The sequence below is a fragment of the Eleginops maclovinus genome, chromosome 3 (genome assembly GCF_036324505.1).
Source record: "Eleginops maclovinus isolate JMC-PN-2008 ecotype Puerto Natales chromosome 3, JC_Emac_rtc_rv5, whole genome shotgun sequence".
NCBI classification, from domain to species: domain Eukaryota; kingdom Metazoa; phylum Chordata; class Actinopteri; order Perciformes; family Eleginopidae; genus Eleginops; species Eleginops maclovinus.
The window spans coordinates 647,501-670,538 of NC_086351.1; the positions used below are offsets into that span (position 1 = coordinate 647,501).

At 44.4% G+C, this 23,038-nt stretch overlaps 1 protein-coding gene across 2 annotated transcripts in view; it reads right to left on the reverse strand.

Moving 5' to 3' along the window:
* The window catches only part of LOC134862243 (atrial natriuretic peptide receptor 1-like), a 58,425-nt gene that overhangs the window by 20,964 nt on the left and 14,423 nt on the right, over window positions 1-23,038 (reverse strand). For both annotated transcript variants that reach the window (XM_063880032.1, XM_063880031.1), the window contains 3 exons: window positions 10,253-10,434; window positions 8,906-9,019; window positions 8,080-8,215 (listed from right to left, as the gene is read on the reverse strand). In XM_063880032.1, coding sequence (XP_063736102.1) covers window positions 8,080-8,215; window positions 8,906-9,019; window positions 10,253-10,434 — 432 coding nt within the window. The remainder of the gene's footprint in view (window positions 1-8,079; window positions 8,216-8,905; window positions 9,020-10,252; window positions 10,435-23,038) is intronic.

Sequence of the window (23,038 nt, forward strand, 5' to 3'; positions counted from 1 at the left end):
TCATCACATGCTTTCTGTCCCCAATCACTCACATTGAAATCCTCCACAGGAGCAGGACGACTGATTACAGAGCGGAGGTCTGAACGCTCCGCTGATTGATGCTTTGAGACACAACTAAACATCGGTGGATTGGCCCTTCAATCCCCAGATCCCTGACACTTCACTTACGACGTTCCCAACAGGAAATCCCTTCTGCAGCAAGGCAGCAGGAAACTCAAACTCCCACAGAGGAATGTTTGGGGTTTAGTTTCTCTTTTGTTGCCTTCGGAAATGTTTTGTTGTTGATGATTGTTTTTTTAATCTTTTGTCTTTTTGTGTTTTTTCTGAATTGTTTTTTGTGCTTAATTTTGTCTGTTTTTTTTCCCGTGTTTTTTTCTGTTTGCTATCAAAAACTTTCCTACATATTTTGTGTTTTCTTAAATGTTTTTGTGATTTGTTTGTTTTCTGATTTGTTTGTTTTGTGATTTGTTTGTTTTGTGATTTGTTTGTTTTGTGATTTGTTTGTGTTTTCTTAAATGTTTTGTGATTTTCTCTTCCTTGCATGATTCTGCCCGTTATGTAAAAACTAAGCCAAGTTTCATTCCTGAAACAATCACATCAAGAATAATTCCCGTGTCGAATGGAGGCAGTGAGATCTGTGCAGAGCGTGTTTAACGTCGATAACGGACGATGAATGGCGTCATGTTTCCCTGCAGCGAGAGGTCGAGGGTCACTCCGCAGCTGATGAATTCGGCCTGCAATATTCCCCGTGCATCATCACAGGGTGAGAAGTGTCCATTAGTTAATGGAGCGGAAACAGAGCTGTAATCTGATCTGCCTCTCGCTGCTATTCATGGTGCGCCTCTCATGTGCCGTTTGCCATGGATATTATCCCCGGTGAAATCCTATTACTCTGCCCACCCATCTTCCTCTCATCCACATCCTTTCCTTTATTCTCCCTCCTCACATGGCGTTATCCTCTGCTCACCGTGGCCGATCTCCCGCTACTAAGTATTAATATGCATGAATAAGCGTGTGTGTGTGTGTGTGTGTGTGTGTGTGTGTGTGTGTGTGTGTGTGCGCCTGTATTCACAGGATCAGCAAAGGTGGAGAAGGAAACAGAAAGCCAGGACTGTGATTTCCTTTAAAGACATGTCAATTTCTTATGAAAACAATAGAGCACCCCGTTTCTTTTCCTTCGCTCACTTTCTCAGTTTCTTCTTTGATGTTTATGTGATTTTTTGGGATTTCCACAATATTTTTTCTACCATAAATGTACATTTTATCGGCTTATTGGACAGCACTTTGTTTATGCGGCGCTCTCAGGAAACGCTGCGCATGTTTCTCCTGATGGAAGTGTTTTGGGTCGCTGGAGGCCGTTTCGACCAGCGTAGATTTCCCTCTGTAAAAAACCTGTGCAGCTCGTGTGTCATCGGAAGGAAACAACAAGTTTGGCTTTCCAATGTTCGGATTTCTGTGACCGATCTGAGTTAGCACATATTTAATAAGAACACTTGCAGGAAACAATAAGTGAGGCATCATCTACCCCTCACACACCCTTACAGCCTCTGCAGTTCATCATTCAGTGGGTGAAGGACGGGGAATAAAGGAGGGTAAATAACAGTATGTATTTGGGTATCTAGAGCTGTGGATTTACACTCTTCACCTCTCTGGTGTAATCCTGTCCAACCCTCATTTACAGAATAAGCTGGAGTGGTAGAAGATCCGGTCCGCTGCGTGGCAAATCACATTTACTACACATCTGTTTTTAGGGGCCTGTTGCCGGGTAACTGCTTTATAAACTTATCATGCCATGAATCAGAGACAAGAGAACAGGCTGACAAATCTCATTACAACCTCTGTGGTCCCTCTCAGGGACACTGAGCAGCCCCCACAAACAGGGGCCTAGGGGCCGGAGAGACAGAGACACTAAGGACTACAAAGAGACTAAAGGACTACAGAGACACTAAGGACTACAGAGAGACTAAAGGACTACAGAGACACTAAAGGACTACAGAGAGACTAAAGGACTACAGAGAGACTAAAGGACTGCAGAGAGACTAAAGGACTACAGAGAGACTAAAGGACTACAGAGAGACTAAAGGACTACAGAGACACTAAAGGACTACAGAGAGACTAAAGGACTACAGAGAGACTAAAGGACTACAGAGACACTAAAGGACTACAGAGACACTAAAGGACTACAGAGACACTAAGGACTACAGAGACACTAAGGACTACAGAGAGACTAAGGACTACAGAGAGACTAAAGGACTACAGAGACACTAAAGGACTACAGAGAGACTAAAGGACTACAGAGAGACTAAAGGACTACAGAGAGACTAAAGGACTACAGAGACACTAAAGGACTACAGAGACACTAAAGGACTACAGAGACACTAAAGGACTACAGAGAGACTAAAGGACAAAGAGAGACTAAAGGACTACAGAGACACTAAAGGACTACAGAGACACTAAAGGACTACAGAGAGACTAAAGGACTACAGAGACACTAAAGGACTACAGAGAGACTAAAGGACTACAGAGACACTAAAGGACTACAGAGACACTAAAGGACTACAGAGAGACTAAAGGACTACAGAGAGACTAAAGGACTACAGAGAGACACTAAAGGACTACAGAGAGACTAAAGGACTACAGAGAGACTAAAGGACTACAGAGAGACTAAAGGACTACAGAGACACTAAAGGACTACAGAGACACTAAAGGACTACAGAGACACTAAAGGACTACAGAGAGACTAAAGGACTACAGAGAGACTAAAGGACTACAGAGACACTAAAGGACTACAGAGACACTAAAGGACTACAGAGAGACTAAAGGACTACAGAGACACTAAAGGACTACAGAGAGACTAAAGGACTACAGAGAGACTAAAGGACTACAGAGACACTAAAGGACTACAGAGAGACTAAAGGACTACAGAGACACTAAAGGACTACAAAGAGACTAAAGGACTACAGAGACACTAAAGGACTACAGAGACACTAAAGGACTACAGAGAGACACTAAAGGACTACAGAGAGACTAAAGGACTACAGAGAGACTAAAGGACTACAGAGAGACTAAAGGACTACAGAGAGACTAAAGGACTACAGAGACACTAACTAAAGGACTACAGAGACACTAAAGGACTACAGAGAGACTAAAGGACTACAGAGAGACTAAAGGACTACAGAGAGACTAAAGGACTACAGAGACACTAAAGGACTACAGAGACACTAAAGGACTACAGAGAGACTAAAGGACTACAGAGAGACTAAAGGACTACAGAGACACTAAAGGACACAGAAGGACTACAGAGAGACTAAAGGACTACAGAGAGACTAAAGGACTACAGAGAGACTAAAGGACTACAGAGACACTAAAGGACTACAGAGAGACCTAAAGGACTACAGAGAGACTAAAGGACTACAGAGAGACTAAGGACTACAGAGACACTAAAGGACTACAGAGAGACTAAAGGACTACAGAGAGACTAAAGGACTACAGAGACACTAAAGGACTACAGAGAGACCTAAAGGACTACAGAGAGACTAAAGGACTACAGAGAGACTAAGGACTACAGAGAGACACTAACGGACTACAGAGACACTAAGGACTACAGAGACACTAAAGGACTACAGAGAGACTAAAGGACTACAGAGAGACACTAAAGGACTACAGAGAGAACGTGCGATGATCCTGAGCTGCTGTCGGTGCAGTTACACAGCAGGTCAACATGTCTACGGATAATGTGTAATCTACGGCAGCCAGGAGGGGACATAAAGCAAGGCTAATCGAATGAATCTGTCTGCTGCCAGCTGCAGGTGTCCCTTCCTTTTCATCAGCGACATCATCATCTCTCAGCCCTGACACACAGCTGCTGCTCCCTCTGACAGAGCTCCGCGCTGTGAGAGCACCAGGTCCAGCTGGAGGTCCAGGAACAGGAGTGATGGCACATTTTAAAAGTCCTGCATTAGAAATCTGACTTCATTAAAACAACCACAGTGTTAGCATCTAAAAGTCCTCATAATGAACGACTTCAGAACTCCTTTTCTGCTGCAGGTAAACGGTCTGCAGGGACTGGAATCCCTGTGTCCTCCAGAGGGAGTTTCTCTCGAGCTGAGTGTCGCCCCGATGCTGCGACTGTTAAAGAAAGCAATAAAAGGGGAACTGGGCCGATCAGCGAGGCTTTGTGAGGAGGTGATGGACGTCCGCAAGAGAAAAGGGATGGAGGAAGAGGAGGGAGGAGGAAGAGGCTCTGCTTTCACTCAGATTACATTTCAGGAGCTATTCCTGGGAGGGTCTCCTCGGCTGTCTGACAGATCAGTAACGGTGTGGGGAGGGGACGTGGGGGTTGCAGAAAATATACAAAAACCTGAGTGAACGACCGAAATGAGAGGAAGAGAGAAGATGGAAAACTGAGCGAGAAATAACCAGAGAGCTGCAGCTCAGGGTGATCTGCATCCTCCATCAATCAATTACTGAACAACATGTCAGAGAATACAGAGACATGTCCGTTCCTGTTCCTCAAAATGTCAGGGTTTATTACTTCAAAGCCTCAAAGCATTAAAAAGTGACAGAAATGAGACGAAGAGGGGACATGAAATGAAAGCAGCTGCACTGATTCTCCCCAGATCTATATTTACCTTAGATTTAAGGCACGTTTAGCTTTCTGCCGTTTTCCCTTCCCTACTGTATATAGGTGTTAGTGCATGTAAGACTCAGGGTCTCTCTCTCCCACACAATAACCCCGCCTCGCCTTCAAACCCCAGACATATTTCTACTCTGCAAATAAAAGCCACCGATCACTCAGCATCCTCCCCCTCTCCCCCCTCCTCTTCCTCCTCCTCCTCCACCCCGATGACCTCTGACCCTTCAAAATAAAGAGTGAGAGGTAAACGAGTCCGACCTGAGAGTGTGTGTGTGGTTTGTGTGTTTTGGAGTAAAACACGCTGGAGTTTCATGTCATTCATCAGCAGGATCTGCAGGATGACGCACAGAAACTTCCTCCAAACCAACAAAAACAAACGCTGCCCTAAACAATAAATCAAAAAAGCAACAGCTGGAAGAAGACTCGGATATCTGCAGTACAAGTACTCATTCCTCCGTGTAGAAATACTTAACACCATGACAGCTAATTCAAGTAGAAGATGATGACTGATATACACCTGAACATCAGCAGGAGAGGACTCTTTAAAGTAGAGACACTACATACTGATATACACCTGAACATCAGCAGGAGAGGACTCTTTAAAGTAGAGACACTACATACTGATATACATCTGAACATCAGCAGGAGAGGACTCTTTAAAGTAGAGACGCTACATACTGATATACACCTGAACATCAGCAGGAGAGGACTCTTTAAAGTAGAGACACTACATACTGATATACACCTGAACATCAGCAGGAGAGGACTCTTTAAAGTAGAGACGCTACATACTGATATACACCTGAACATCAGCAGGAGAGGACTCTTTAAAGTAGAGACACTATATACTGATATACACCTGAACATCAGCAGGAGAGGACTCTTTAAAGTAGAGACACTACATACTGATATACACCTGAACATCAGCAGGAGAGGACTCTTTAAAGTAGAGACTCTACATACTGATATACACCTGAACATCAGCAGGAGAGGACTCTTTAAAGTAGAGACTCTACATACTGATATACACCTGAACATCAGCAGGAGAGGACTCTTTAAAGTAGAGACACTACATACTGATATACACCTGAACATCAGCAGGAGAGGACTCTTTAAAGTAGAGACTCTACATACTGATATACACCTGAACATCAGCAGGAGAGGACTCTTTAAAGTAGAGACACTACATACTGATATACACCTGAACATCAGCAGGAGAGGACTCTTTAAAGTAGAGACTCTACATACTGATATACACCTGAACATCAGCAGGAGAGGACTCTTTAAAGTAGAGACTCTACATACTGATATACACCTGAACATCAGCAGGAGAGGACTCTTTAAAGTAGAGACACTACATACTGATATACACCTGAACATCATCAGGAGAGGACTCTTTAAAGTAGAGACTCTACATACTGATATACACCTGAACATCAGCAGGAGAGGACTCTTTAAAGTAGAGACTCTACATACTGATATACACCTGAACATCAGCAGGAGAGGACTCTTTAAAGTAGAGACACTACATACTGATATACACCTGAACATCAGCAGGAGAGGACTCTTTAAAGTAGAGACACTACATACTGATATACACCTGAACATCAGCAGGAGAGGACTCTTTAAAGTAGAGACACTACATACTGATATACACCTGAACATCAGCAGGAGAGGACTCTTTAAAGTAGAGACGCTACATACTGATATACACCTGAACATCAGCAGGAGAGGACTCTTTAAAGTAGAGACTCTACATACTGATATACACCTGAACATCAGCAGGAGAGGACTCTTTAAAGTAGAGACTCTACATACTGATATACACCTGAACATCAGCAGGAGAGGACTCTTTAAAGTAGAGACTCTACATACTGATATACACCTGAACATCAGCAGGAGAGGACTCTTTAAAGTAGAGACGCTACATACTGATATACACCTGAACATCAGCAGGAGAGGACTCTTTAAAGTAGAGACTCTACATACTGATATACACCTGAACATCAGCAGGAGAGGACTCTTTAAAGTAGAGACTCTACATACTGATATACACCTGAACATCATCAGGAGAGGACTCTTTAAAGTAGAGACTCTACATACTGATATACACCTGAACATCAGCAGGAGAGGACTCTTTAAAGTAGAGACTCTACATACTGATATACACCTGAACATCAGCAGGAGAGGACTCTTTAAAGTAGAGACTCTACATACTGATATACACCTGAACATCAGCAGGAGAGGACTCTTTAAAGTAGAGACACTACATACTGATATACACCTGAACATCAGCAGGAGAGGACTCTTTAAAGTAGAGACACTACAGACTGAACATGCAGTACTTTTACTTTAAAGGAGAGCATCCACCGTAGTATTTGTACTGTAACTGAAGTTCTGAGTAGTTCTCCCACCTCGTGTTGTGTGATCTGAACTAGTTTTGATGCTTTTTGTTGAGAAGTTAGTGCTTTGAAGTTTCATCTAAATCTGAATATTGTCCTGACAGTCTCCCGGTCCCTCAGTGGACTCATTGATAGTAAATCTGTTTAAAACTAAAGGTTTAATGAAAGCCAGATGTGGCCTGTGAGTCCAATCCTGCCAGGTTAAATACAGATTTAAATCTGTGCAGAGGATTTACACCATCCTGTGTGAACAGCCTGTTTGTGTTTCACATTGCTGCATTTTTATCATGAACTTTCCAGAGAAACGTCATGAGAATCAAACTGAGGGGAGGAAGTGTTGCACGACACTGGATCGCTCCACCTCTTCTGGCTTCATTTAGAGCTTTTATTGTGAAAGAGGGGAATCATTCTTTCAATGAAGCAGAGATATGGACGGCGTCTAGTTTGTATTTCATATGAATCAAACGTGGTGATGGATGACATTTCCATGCAGGACTGTGGAGATAGACGCATGCTTTTGAAGGGTAAACAAATCCAACATTCATGTAGCGCTAAAGGCTGAACGCCCACAGACCTGCCCAAAGATCCAGCAATAATGAAAGATTGAATGCCTCCCTGCTGCAACACAGGGGTTTTAGTCTTTGCAGACCATTTACATGCACTAAAACCCACAAAAGACTCTACAGGGGAGGGAAAACCCCAACAAGCAGAATAGGACCTCTTTAAGTTCTGTTGGCATTTATTTGCCACAGAGGTTATGTTCTGCAGTGATCCAAAATCACACGGAGAAATCCCACTGTGAGAGGAACCAGAGAGATGCTGCCTTCAGGGTCCACTCGCAAAATACATCCCTGTACCACTCCTCATGTTTAATTCCCTCTCTGAAGGAGTTTGAAACCTGCAGCACCAACTTAAACTGTGAGCGTGAATGAACCACAGAATAAGAGGCTTGCTCGGGCTGAGGACGGCGCTCCAGCTGTGAGGGGGGGTGAAATAAACTACATGAACTCGTCGGAACAGAGACGTTGAAAAAGCGCTGACCGTGAAACGTCCGGTTCCACATCCTCTGGGTGACGACCCTCCCTGCAGGCCGGCCGGCGGACAGTGACATGGTCTCGTTCAGAGCGTGTGTGTAGAGCATCAGACCGTCGTAGAACCCCCCCGCTATTATGTTCATCTGCAGGAGACAAATTCAATGAACACTGGTAAACAAACTCAAATCCAAAGTATGTATATATATGTGTGTGTATATGTATATGTGTGTGTGTGTGTGTATTTATACATACAAGAGAAGTACATTATAATTGTGATTATTAGTTGTGTTTGCTGCCACCTGTTTGTTTCCTCTGCAAGGTTTCTTATCATTTTGGAGTGTGTGTGTGTGTGTGTGTGTGTGTGTGTGTGTGTGTGTGTGTGTGTGTGTGTGTGTGTGTGTGTGTGTGTGTGTGTGTGTGTGTGTGTGTGTGCGTGCGTGTGTGTGTTATTCACAGAAATGATGGATATTTTGGGAGCATTTGACATATTTTGCTGATACGTTTCTCTCACATTCAGGTTAAATAGGGACACACCACCCCTCAGTTCATCACAATCACTCAAAATCATCCCGAGATTGAACAGTGTGTGTGTGTGTGTGTGTGTGTGTGTGTGTGTGTGTGTGTGTGTGTGTATGTGTGTTTGTTGTCTCGGCCGTGCAGCTGCAGTGACAACAGTACATTTCATATACATGACTCTGAAGTAACGAGTACTTTTTTCATGCCGATAGGTAATGCAACCATGAGAGGGGATTTCAAATATGAGTAACCATAACGAGAGGAAATTAACACACACACACACACACACACACACACACACACACACACACACACACCAGAGAGTCCTCGATGGTGTAGTTGAACATCTGTTTGGCGTCTCTCTTCAGGTGCTTCACGAACTCTCGGTACTCGGGGTTCTGCGGCTCGCGGTACGTCAGGATCTTCACGTTCTGCACACAGGAAGTCACCGAGTATAAAACATACACGTCATAAACATGGAATACCTGCAATAGCATAAATAAACAAAATCAGGATTTAGTAAAAAGATGAGAGATCCATTTCAAGTACTAGTTACCTAATGAGAACCAAGCCTTTGCAGACCATTTACATGCACTAAAACCTACAGTACACACTACAGGAGAGGGGACACCCAGAAAAGCACTAAAGTGTAAAGATAATCGAACACACACACACACACACACACACACACACACACACACACACACACACACACACACCGTGCCTCTCATTACAGTTGATTATCTGAGGAGTGTTTCTCCCTGCACGTCTCTCTGAATTCCTCTCCGGTGAGGAGCTGTTGTCTCTGTAAACACCGCCGTGTTGTTTCAGAGCAGCTGCTCTGCTGTGTGTCGTCCTGGAGACCGCTGACGCACTTCACTTTACTCCATCTTCACAGACCAGAGATCTTACCCAGGATAATTATTGATTTCTTGAAGGTAAAATATATATTACGCACACAGCTGGGACCGGAGCGCTGAGGACGTTCAGGACCATAAAGCTGTCTCTGTCTCTGTTGTTGTTCTCCTGAAATGTTTTCTGGTCTTATTCTAACGATGTGATCACATGACTCCTTCTGATGTCACTGCAGACCTGCTGTGAGCTAGCTCGCTAACGTAGCTAACCTTCAGATATACTGACAAACTCTTCGTGACCACGTTGTTAATCCTGAACGACACCAAGTGCTCCGGTCCCAGCACTCTTTAGTGTCCCCTGGTCTCGTTGTGTTAGGAGCTCTGTTTCTGCGACGCTTTCAGTAAACGCTGCTCATGTTTCCTCAAGTTGATGAAGATGTTTCTTAATTTGCATCGTATCTGAAGCTGCAGCCACGTATGGAAATGTTTTGGGCTGTTGTAACACATTTGCACCTGTCGACCACCGTCAACACTCACAAAAAAACAACACAATAAAAATAACTATGCTCATCAAGATATATTTTCTCAGCTTGTTTTGGCTGTGAACATGAGGCAAATCTGAGGGTGGGGGAAAAGCAGGAAAATATCAGTCAAGTTTAAACGAATGAAATGAAAACATGTTGGTATTTAGGGGAGAGATACTGTTCTAAATAATATGTAACTGTCAGGGTCATTGAACCACACACGTGATTGTAGCAGGTGGAAGAACTGGATTCAGGTTTGTAATAGATTTTTTGGGAGACCGGTTACCTGGAAGGCGTCCCTGGCGATGGCGTCGTCCTCGTCTCCGCGCGCCCACGGCTCTCCGTGCTTCAGGCTGTCTGCGAACACGTCGATGAAGAAGAAGACGTACTGCTCGTGATGAAGGTCCGTACGCCGAAACTCCACCATCAACTTCCGGAAGATGTCGGGCAAGCAGCAGACAAACATCACTGAGAGAGAGAGGGGGGGGGGGACAGCTTTAAGGTCAGAGGTCACTGCAGTGAAAGACTCTGTTTGTCATGTCTTTGTTTTCATTTTGTGAACTTTTTGTATTGTTCTCCCGCCGTTTGTCCCCTCCTAAAGTTTTCCTCCAGGATGTGTTCCCTTACACTGTGTTCCCTAACATTGTGTTCCCCTACAAATCCTTCCCTCATGTTGTGTTTCCCAACAACATCAATCCAGTGGTGAGCAATGTTCAAGGGGGAACACGTCCTGAGGGAACACACAGTTTCCCTTGTCTTGGTTCCCTGATAACATGTTCCCTGCTATGTTACAACAAATCATAGGGGAACACATCATATTCCCTCAGACGATGTGTTCCCTTACGATGTGTTCCCTCACGATGTGTTTCATCACGATGCGTTCCCTCATGATGTGTTTCATCATAAAGTGTTCCCTTATAAATTGTTCCCTCACGATGTGTTTCATCACGATGCGTTCCCTCACGATGTGTTTCATCATAAAGTGTTCCCTTATAAATTGTTCCCTCACGATGTGTTTCATCACGATGCGTTCCCTCACGATGCGTGCCCTCACGATGCATTCCCTCACGATGTGTTTCATCACGATGCGTTCCCTTACAATGTGTTTCATCACGATGCGTTCCCTCACGATGCGTTCCCTCACGATGCATTCCCTCACGATGTGTTTCATCACGATGCGTTCCCTCACGATGTGTTTCATCACGATGCGTTCCCTTACAATGTGTTTCATCACGATGCGTTCCCTCACGATGCGTTCCCTCACGATGCGTTCCCTCACGATGCGTTCCCTCACGATGCGTTTCATCACGATGCGTTCCCTCACGATGCGTTTCATCAGGATGCGTTCCCTCACGATGCGTGCCCTCACGATGCATTCCCTCACGATGTGTTTCATCACGATGCGTTCCCTCACGATGTGTTTCATCAGGATGCGTTCCCTCACGATGCATTCCCTCACGATGTGTTTCATCACGATGCGTTCCCTTACAATGTGTTTCATCACGATGCGTTCCCTCACGATGCGTTCCCTCACGATGCATTCCCTCACGATGTGTTTCATCACGATGCGTTCCCTTACAATGTGTTTCATCACGATGCGTTCCCTCACGATGCGTTCCCTCACGATGCGTTCCCTCACGATGCGTTCCCTCACGATGCGTTCCCTCACGATGCGTTTCATCACGATGCGTTCCCTCACGATGCGTTTCATCACGATGCGTTCCCTCACGATGTGTTTCATCAGGATGCGTTCCCTTACGATGCGTTTCATCACGATGCGTTCCCTTACGATGTGTTTCATCACGATGCGTTCCCTTACGATGTGTTTCATCACGATACGTTCCCTCACGATGTGTTTCATCACGATGCGTTCCCTCACAATGTGTTTCATCATAAAGCGTTCCCTGACAATGTGTTTCATTCAACGTGTTCCCTTATAAATTGTTCCCTCACGATGTGATACCTATCAACACATCCTGAGTGGATCCCACATGTTCCCAAACAAATTGTTCCCTAATACCGTGTTCCCAAATAATGCATTTCCTGTTGTGATGAAACAAGTTGTGGGGGGACCCATCATATTCCCTCGCTACATGTTCCCCGTGAAGTGTTCCCAGACCAAGTGTTCCCTAACTACATGTTCCCCGTGAAGTGTTCCCAGACAACGTGTTCCCTAACTACATGTTCCCCGTGAAGTGTTCCCAGACAACGTGTTCCCTAACTACATGTTCCCCCCCCCACACAGTTTGTCCCATCATCAGGTGTTCCCTGTTGTAAGGAAATAGAGTGTGAGGGAACATGTAGAAATAGAACTAGATGCCAGACTTCCACAGACAATAATAGAGATTAAAAGACCAATTTAAAAAGGGGACGTCGCTAATCAATAAACACAAATAAATAATAAAGATTTAAAGGCGGGTGTGGCTGATTAAAAAAAAGCTGATCGAGGAAGAGGAAGAGGAAAAAGAATTAGAAGAAGAAGAAGAAGTCCTTCTTCTAAAATCAGACCTCAAAATAAAGATCTGCTCAGGAGGAAATGTGCTGCGGGTACCGGTGTGTGAATGGATGCTTTCCAGTCCAAAAATCAATAACAACACAGAGGGACTCAGACAGCTGTAGGAGAGATAAGCTGCCCATTGATTACAGATATGTGTGTGTGTGTGTGTGTGTGTGTGTGTGTGTGTGTGTGTGTGTGTGTGTGTGTGTGTGTGTGTGTGTGTGTGTGTGTATGTGTGTGTGTGTGTTCTGAAAGGCCTCAGCTGTTCTGGTTACACTGAGAGAAATCCATTAAGCCTCCTCCAGATCTCTTGTATGGTGACTCAACATGATACTGATGGAGAGGATCTGTAAGAGGACACCACGAGGCTCCAGTTGAATTATTTTAAGCTATAAATAAAATAAATTAGAAAGAAGAAGAAGAAGAAGAAGAAGAAGAACAAGAACAAGAACAAGAAGAACAAGAAGAAGAAGAAGACATACTTTTATTAATCCCTTACAGGGAAATTGCTTTCTCTACTCTGTTGTGTTGACACACATGCACACACACAGAGGAAATACATGCACACACAACCACATGCAGAGGAGAGGTGGCAGAGCAGAGAGGCAGCCAGGTACCCGGCGCCAAGGGAGCAGATAGAGGTTAGGTGCCTTGCTCAAGGGCCAACACTATATACAGAAAAAGCTGAATGACTCAACAATGAATCCATTAGCTGATTGAGAATTGTTTTAGTATTATTGTAATGATTTTTATAATATCAAATAAACAAATATATTCAAATGAAATCAAATTAAATGAAAAATAACAAAACTATTAAAAGATAAATATAAATACAGTTCAACATAACGATGGTGATGATAATACTGCATCACATAAGATGCCTTACAGTGGGATAGCAGCACTTCTGCTAAGTAAGTACAGCCTCTAAATACTTCCCCCACCACTGGTTTCAGTATTAGCACTCTCAGTTTCTCTGTGTCAGAGTTCAGGAAGTCTCCAGTGAAGACATTCCTCCGGCCTGCCGTTCCTGTCCCACCACCCCCTTTGTTTCAGGACTTAATGACCTCTGCGCAGGAACCACAGAAACCACAGAAACCACACGGGCGGAAGATGTTCCTTCAGATTGAAACTGAGCTCAGGGCTGCAGACGGGAGTTCATTTCCTCTCTACCTCCTCCAGAAATACTCCTCTAAAAATACTCCTCTGACTCATTTCTTTACCAAACTTTATTCCAAATATCCCGCTTCGTCCGCACGGCTTCGATCCATAATAAACGTAAGCAGACATCACTGCAGTAAAGGTTACAGAAACACTGAGAAAGTACTACGCTAAAGGGCCTGCATTCAAAACCTAAACTGTTATCAGCAAAAAGCTCTCGGTTAAGGACTGTGCATTACAAGGAGGTTTAAGAACTTCACTTTTCAGAACAGTTTCCTGTTTTTAGGATTTGTCTTCAGATATTTTTCCTGTCATTTTCTGGAACATTTTGATTGTATTTCTTCTTGACATATTCTTACTCAGTTTTTTCCTGCTGTCGATGTTTCGGGTTCAGCTCCTTTGAATTCCTTTGTATACCATTGGCTAGCTTAATCTGCATATATATTCTCAGGTCCTCCTGTGTCTGTGTCTGTGTCTGTGTCTGTGTCTGTGCCTGTGCCTGTGCCTGTGCCTGTGTCTGTGTCTGTGTCTGTGTCTGTGTCTGTGTCTGTGTCTGTGTCTGTGTCTGTGTCCTGTGCCTGTGCCTGTGCCTGTGCCTGTGTCTGTGTCTGTGTCTGTGTCTGTGCCTGTGCCTGTGTCTGTGCCTGTGCCTGTGTCTGTGTCTGTGTCTGTGTGTGTGTCTGTGCCTGTGCCTGTGTCTGTGTCTGTGTCTGTGTGAAACTTTTACCCGTCGTGATTTTTCAGAAATGTTTTACTGATATTTCTCCCATTTTATTAAGATTTTATTGCAAGTTTTTACTTATATTTTTCACATAGTATATTAATAATTGTAGCTATTTCTAAGCTATATTTGTCACGCAACTTTTCACTTATTTTATTATTATTTTTACTTTTAATCTTCATGTTTTGTTCATGTTTAGCGCATTTCTTCACTGATATTTTCACACACTTGTTGGGTAGAACATTTCAATAATAATTATCTTGTATCTTTTCTATGTTTTCCAAATATTTCTAGAATCATTTATTCGTACGTTTCTTTTTCTGCTGCCGGCGTTTTCAGCTTTTATTTTGCTGACTCAATACATTTTTGTCATGCATTCAGACACCTGTGTTTTGTTCGTCCGATGTCGTCCAGCCTTCCTGCTGTCATTGTCTAAGGCTTTCACTCCTTTATAACCTGTTCTTTGTTTTCCATGATAATGCGTCCCGATGCTGCGGCTCAGTATCAGAGGTCAGACTGCAGACACGACCCTGAAACCAGGAAGGGCTGAAGGTCGTGCAGGAGGACCATCAAACCCCCCCCACCCTTGACTTCCTGCCTCACAGATGTTCCCAGATGAAAAGAGAGCAGCTTCCCCTCACAGTGAGACAGAAGTGGAGATGAAAGGACTCAGATTCAGAGATGATAGCGACAGACACAGAAAAACTCATCCTGCCCCTGAACGCCACACTGCTCCAAGTGCTAATGGAGCGCTACAGCAGTGGGTCCTCATCTTTTTGGAAATACATTTAAGAAAACCCCAGGGTGCCTGAGGGGATTGTAGGGTGTCTCCAGAAAGATTAGGGATTTCAAATTAATTCCACAACAAAAAACATTTGGAGTGTGCGGTGTGATTCAGATTCCAGCAGTCACACTTCCTCCCGAGATGGTGTTGATTCAAACACCACCGTGGCTCACGTTCACGCTGCGGCGGCCAGCATAGCAACCGGCTAACTGCAGAGTGGCAGTGAGAATGGATGCATGGGGAGGAAGGGCTGAACGGACAGCTAGCGATAGGATCGTGGTGCAGAGCACAAAAACATGGGGTTTAATGCGGGAAACAATCATCACAGAAGCACGGGAACACTTGAAAGAATAGCTCTGCACCCCTGAGTACACCACACCAAGAAGGCTGGGAGCCACCGCTCTAACATGCACGAGAAATAACCCATCTGTTGGCACAAAATAATAACACCATAGTGCGTTTCTGCCCTGTATCTGTTCATGGTCCGTGTGATACATCTGGTACATGGCGTCTTTTCTCTCTTTGAGACAGTAAGTATATGTTACTAATAATAAATATGCTGGTGATTTTCTCTCATCTGTGGCATGATGATAGAAACAGGGACTGTGACGTCAATAGGATACTTTTATTTTGAAGGATGTAGAAAATTATAGAATTAGCAAAGCTTTCAACTAAATTACACTAAAATATAAGAAGGTTGTTTTTATACGTGGAGTTGCGGAAAAGTCTTAAATCAAAGAAACAATTAGAAGCAAAACTATTGGAGACTTTTATTTTGAAGGATCTACAAAATCACTGGAGTTGTTTTTCGACATCTTACCGCGGAGAAGTTGTGCGTCACACCTTTAATAGAAACTCAGAAGGTATACGTTTGCTCCACTCCTCCCCAACGCTGCATACAGACGTTAATGAGGACGCTCTAATTGGATCTGCTCATTGAAGTCTGCACCTCTGCAGGGGGCTGCACACACACACACACACACACACACACACACACACACACACACACACACACACACACACACACACACACACACACACACACACACACACACACACACACACACACACACACACACACACACACACACACACACACACACACTTTTTTATAATACAATGGAGCAAATGTCATGGAACCAGATTTCCCCGGGGATAAATGAATCATTTTATTGTGATTTAAAATAAATGAGGCCAGTGACCGAGTTGTTTTTCTGACTGGTCACGATCTTGCTCCGAAAGGGGAGCCTCTGGGATAACCTGCCGTTGTGTCGGATCGAGACTTAATTTTCTGTCCTCCCATGGACAATTACAGAAAGCTCAGTCTCGGGCAAGAAGCCAAGAGGACTCGAGCCAATGCACCACGTGTGACGGTGAAAACATCACATTTACGCATCCTGCAAATCTCACCTGCTTTCTCTTGATCTGCTTTATCCCTCGGGCGGCACTCAGAAAGCCTCTATAAGAAATGAAGATTACTTCGCTGTGGAATCGTTGCAGGAATATTATAAAGAAATATTGCTTATGAAACAATCTCTGCAGACGTGATCCAACATGATTGCAATGTGAGTTCAGGCTGCTGGTTTCACAACACGACCCAAAAAAGGAAAGACATTTTAGGAAACTGCACAATGACACCTAAGCCCATAGGACTATATTAGCCATGTTTCTGGTCTCCTAAATGTGATGTTACAGTACAGCAGCAGATGTTCTTCTTCACAGTTAAACAACTGGTGTAGGAAAAAATGTTGGGCTATAAAGTCACCACCGCTAAGCTAAAGGAGGCTAATGTTGGGCTATAAAGGAACTACAGCACGGTCACATGACTTCACCTCACCACCGCTAAGCTAAAGGAGGCTAATGTTGGGCTATAAAGGAACTACAGCACGGTCACATGACTTCACGTCTCCACCGCTAAACTAAAGGAGGCTAATGTTGGGCTATAAAGGAACTACAGCACGGTCACATGACTTCACTCACCACCGCTAAGCTAAAGGAGGCTAATGTTGGGCTATAAAGGAACTACAGCACGGTCACATGACTTCACGTCACCACCGCTAAGCTAAAGGAGGCTAATGTTGGGCTATAAAGGAACTACAGCACGGTCACATGACTTCACCTCACCACCGCTAAGCTAAAGGAGGCTAATGTTGGGCTATAAAGGAACTACAGCACGGTCACATGACTTCAGGTCACCACCGCTAATCTAAAGGAGGCTAATGTTGGGCTATAAAGGAACTACAGCACGGTCACATGACCTCACGTCACCACCGCTAAGCTAAAGGGGGCTAATGTTGGGTGTGATTATGTCACCAGTGGGGTTTTTACTGACATCTTTTATGTCGTAGAACTAAAATTTCTCCAGCTTGTGTTAACCACAGACCAATTTCAGGCTAACAACCAAAAACACATTCAGAAAACCATTGACTTCTAGATGAGTTAACTGGAAGTGGTAAATTGCTGAGGGATTTCCCGGTTATAGGAATCGTAACTGAACCATAGACAACCCTCCAAATGTGTCATATAATCGTTACAGAGACACTGGATCAGATATTTTGTGTAAAAGATGCAGGTTGTGTTTCTGGATCCTTTCTGATCTCAGCTCAGGAAACGTAATTAGCTGTGGTTAACATCCATTCTTTTTCCGTCCTCGCTGCCTGAACATCAGTGTTTCTGGTTGCGATCAGCCCAGACTTAATGTCAGTAAGTGCAGTTTGATTTATGTCCCTGCCTGGATATAAAACGCCCGTCCTCTCACAGCTCCAGCGTATTAATCTTTAACCACTGCCAGATGGACCAGGAGGAAAAGAGGGCTGAAGCACGGCCTTGTGGGTGGATTTGTTCAGGATGATCGACTACACGCCACAACGTTTTTGAGTCCCGATTAGGATTCAGTTTACACTTTGAGACAAAGCATTTGGAAATGGTGAAGACAGCATATTAGAGACACTGATGTCCTGAGTTCTCTAAATCCGTTTTGTATATATTCAATAAAGACTCAGATTTATAGTCTTACTCCTCTTTTAGCAATTCTAAATCATTTTAGGGACTCCAGACGTCAGGAATAATAATACTCCCATTTTAGAATAGGCTAAAATGACACACCTGCACTGCATGCAAAAAACTGCATGTGATAGAGAGGGCATGTCTGCCAGGGGGAGACCTGTGAGCCCATAAGACATATTTTAAATCAGATATCTTGAGGTGAGAGGTCAAGTTATCGTGTTTGGTTGTTAACCTGAAATAAGTTCTGTGGTACAAGCTCAAGAGTTTTTATTGTACGACCCCTGTGCGCCCCACTGGTGAAGTCATGTGACCGTGCTGTAGTTCCTTTATAGCCCAACATTAGCCTCCTTTAGCTTAGCGGTGGTGACGTGAAGTCATGTGACCGTGCTGTAGTTCCTTTATAGCCCAACATTAGCCTCCTTTAGCTTAGCGGTGGTGACGTGAAGTCATGTGACCGTGCTGTAGTTCCTTTATAGCCCAACATTAGCCTCCTTTAGCTTAGCGGTGGTGACGTGAAGTCATGTGACCGTGCTGTAGTTCCTTTATAGCCCAACATTAGCCTCCTTTAGCTTAGCGGTGGTGACGTGAAGTCATGTGACCGTGTTGTAGTTCCTCTATAGCCCAACATTAGCTTTTCACTTCAATCAATGTCAGTATGTTGAGATTATCCTGCTGAATTTAACGTGTAAGCATCAGAAACAAAAAGAAAATAGATCATTTTTCTGCAATAATTCGAAATCACACGAAGAAATCCCATTGGACTAGAGAGATGCTGCCTTCAGGGTCCAACACAGAAATACGACATCCCTGCGCCGCTCTATAACTGTCGACTTCCCTCTCCAAAGTGTAACATTAAACTTCGGAGCGTTATTTAGTGTGCGTTAATATATCTGAATATTCCCTGCAGCTTCTTAAAGACAGCCCACCCTTTAGAGGCTGAGATGTAACAGTGTAATGTTCTGATATGAAAGCCGTCCCTTTATCTTGGGGATCACTGTGTACACTCTCTGACTGCGTGAGGTAATTAAGGCCTATTTTTCCATCTCCCTCAGGCCTGAAAGGACACAAAGCACACCGAGCGATAAATGTGCGATTACAACCGCGTGGCGATTAGTCCGGAGGCCCCTCGCTCTCTTGGTGCCAGCTCTGATCCGACGCCTCTATCAGCGAGTTTAAACAAAGTGTCTTTATCTGGGTTATTGAGTCACCTCGTTCTTCAGCTGCGGCCATGATCAGGAACAGATTTCAGAGTAGACGTGTTAATGTGGGAGCTTAGAAGACTGAGCAGGAGAACAGGTTTACACACAGCTCCAACAAGTTCATTTACACAGGGATGTTAGCCTGTGCAGCCCATTTACATGCACACACACACACACACTACATGAGAGGGGACACCACAACCAGTGTTAAAGTATAAGATCTGATCCTCTTGTGCTCAGTGTGCACGGTGGCCTCCCCAGGCGTCATGTAATCGGACAAACACTGGATGTTATTGCGCTGCAGCTGGAGCCGGCGACAGCCCGCCTGCTGCGTGTAACGCATCATGTTTCTTTAAGTGGAACAGGACTGCACATGTTTATGATACATAATTCAATAATTCCATGCATGAAGAGATGAAGAGGCATGCAGTGGTTTTAAATCATAGATGCTTTAGTTGTTTACCCTGCAGTCTGTGTTTGAGGGAGGATGGGCAGCGAGCCGGTCTTTGTTGCACTAAGACCCTGATCCAGGACCTGCTCCCCCTGAAGGGCTGTAGGTTGCAGATGCAAACACACTCTCTGACTACACCAACGTTTGATTCTGTGAATTATTTAAATCAACATGCTACATAAAGCCTACACATAAATTAAGCAAGTTCCTGTGTAGCAGACCCTCCTGGACTGGAGTTGGTTAACTGGAGAATCTTAGAATAGAAATCGGAGGAGAGCTTGGTTTTTGACCGTGAAAACTATCATAACCAAGACCTTCTCCTCATCTCTGAGCAGATCATCCGGCGGGCGCTGGTTGTTGCTGCCCTTGACTGTTGGACTTTAATTTGTACAACATCCAGGGTTCAATCTAAACCAGTATCAGGGTCTCTGCTCCCTCTCAATGGGGGCGTGAGCCCTCAAATCAAAACACGGATTTATAAAATATAAAGTGATGCCAGGAAACAATCTCTCTCTGTGGGTCAGAAAGGTTTTACTGAGTCCAGAGATATGGAGATGGGGTCAGATGTCTGGTCAGACAGCAGAGACAGCTTACGGAGGATAAATAGGGGGTGGATTTATACCTGAAAGTGGGCAGGGCTTCATTTTAGACAGGAAGTGACATTAGCACCTCATGCTATATTTTTCAAGAAAGACCCCTGACACGTAGGGTTGGACTTTTATCTCCAATCGCATGTCGTCCTCCTCGCTCTGCGGCTGTCAGGCTGATCAGTGAAGCTCAGTCATACTAAGTGGGAGAGCACAAGTCTTCCAGTTGGTTGCAAAGGTGAAAAAACAAAGTAGCACAAACTGATAATAAATACCAAGGGGGCGATGCTCGTCTAATGAAACACCCTCCCCAGTTTCCTGCTCTGTGGACACAGGCCTTTAGGGAAGTGAGACGTTGCTTGATGCCAGGAATATGCAGTGGAAAACATTCTGCATTATTAGAGCTGCATCAGATGTTCCTGAGTCTGTCTGCCAGCAGCGGACAGTGATGGATGGATTTCTGCAACACAGGCCGACACATTACTCAGAGCTTTAGCAGCAGAGACACCGGGGAGTGTGTGTGTGGTGTGTGTGTGGACCGACAGTGAGTGTGTACGGAGGACTTGTGTCAACCTTCAGCAGCTTAAAACCTCTTGAACTGTGCATAAATACATCAATGATTACACATGGATTTCTACAATCTGTGCGTCTTTAAGAACGCTTTTTGTCCCCTAGCGGCCAAAGAGAGTCTCTGAAATATCAAAAATAGCCACCCAGCTAAACTTGATATATTTAAGAGCTGGAACCAGAAACTCTGTCTCTACTCGGATTAATTTTCCATTGATTAACATTTTTTATTGAATCAATGCAACCCCAGATCCACTGAACAGCCTTATTGAGACTGACTGGGTGTTCAGTATTACCAGCAACACCTGGGTTTCTATAACCTGTGTGGTGCTGAGCTTGTTTTGGACGTTTGTGTCCCATAGTGGCCAAAAAGAGTCTCTGGAATATAAAAACATATCTGAAAGAGGTTAGTGTCAGAGCTCAAAGTAATATCTTTAACATCCTCATCTTTAAACCCTGGAACCAGAAACTCTTTGTCCTCTTAACAGGAAATATAAGAAGCTTTTCTACAATCACATAGACAGTGTTTCATATTTTCCCGTAGAGACTTCTATTCTTAATACTATTATTTATTCAAAACTAATTCAGCTTCACGTAAAGGTTAGAACTATGGGCGCATGTTCTGCTAAAATGTTGTTTCTTTGCTCAGTATTGTGGGATTGAAGTACCGCGGGAAGGAGGAAGTTCAGGTTCCAGATTTAAGTGCCTTCATCAGTCGGCTGTAATTGACAGGAAATGCTTTCCGTGCTTATCTACAGAATCGCACAGGACTGCGTTCAGAGTAAACTCACACACATCTGTTCCCGCAGGGACCACAGACCATGATCCATTTCCAATCATGTTTAAATACCTAAAAACCAACAACTAACACATTTACTGAACTGCTTTTCAATCTATACCCCATCTAAGCTAATATCAGTGTATATTTAAAGCCATTTCTCACCAGTGCCAATCACAAATACGCTACAACAACCACAGCCATACTCAGGATATCTGTGACGGTTCTTCAGGAGGTTCCTGGGAGAGTTCCTTCAGAGCGGCCAAACGTTAACTTGCATTGTTTGCTGGTTTTGATTTTGCACATCAATTTTCAAGCACTGGAATGAGCACTGGTGCTATGAAAAACCTATTGTCCCCATTTCAGGACATCATCAGGACTACTTCCTGTTTAATGACGATGCTTTTGTTTTCATACTCTACCAAACCATTAGCTGGGGGAAATGAACATGCATGCTCTTTTCTACAGTGGCCGACCGGTGCAAACGAGCTGCAACGACCCAAACTCCTCCATTAGGAGAGACAGCTTCAGAGAGGATGCAGATATAGAAACACAAACCAGAACTCCTGCAGAAACATCTCCTCTTCAACACATGCAGCATCTAGAGAACATTCAGCAGAGGAAACATGAGCAGTTTACTAAAAGCTGCAGAAACCAAACGCTGCAAGAAGCTCAACACAACGGAGACCAGGGGATGCTAAAGAGAGACGCACACAGCTGGAGACCAGGAGACACTAAAGAGAGACACACACAGCTGGAGACCAGGGGACACTAAAGAGAGACGCACACAGCTGGAGACCAGGGGACACTAAAGAGAGACGCACACAGCTGGAGACCAGGGGACACTAAAGAGAGACGCACACAGCTGGAGACCAGGGGACACTAAAGAGAGACGCACACAGCTGGAGACCAGGGGACACTAAAGAGAGACGCACACAGCTGGAGACCAGGGGACACTAAAGAGAGACACACACAGCTGGAGACCAGGGGACACTAAAGAGAGACGCACACAGCTGGAGACCAGGGGACACTAAAGAGAGACGCACACAGCTGGAGACCAGGGGACACTAAAGAGAGACGCACACAGCTGGAGACCAGGGGACACTAAAGAGAGACACACACAGCTGGAGACCAGGGGACACTAAAGAGAGACGCACACAGCTGGAGACCAGGGGACACTAAAGAGAGACACACACAGCTGAAACCAGGGGACACTAAAGAGAGACACACACAGCTGGAGACCAGGGGACACTAAAGAGAGACACACACAGCTGAAACCAGGGGACACTAAAGAGAGACGCACACAGCTGGAGACCAGGGGACA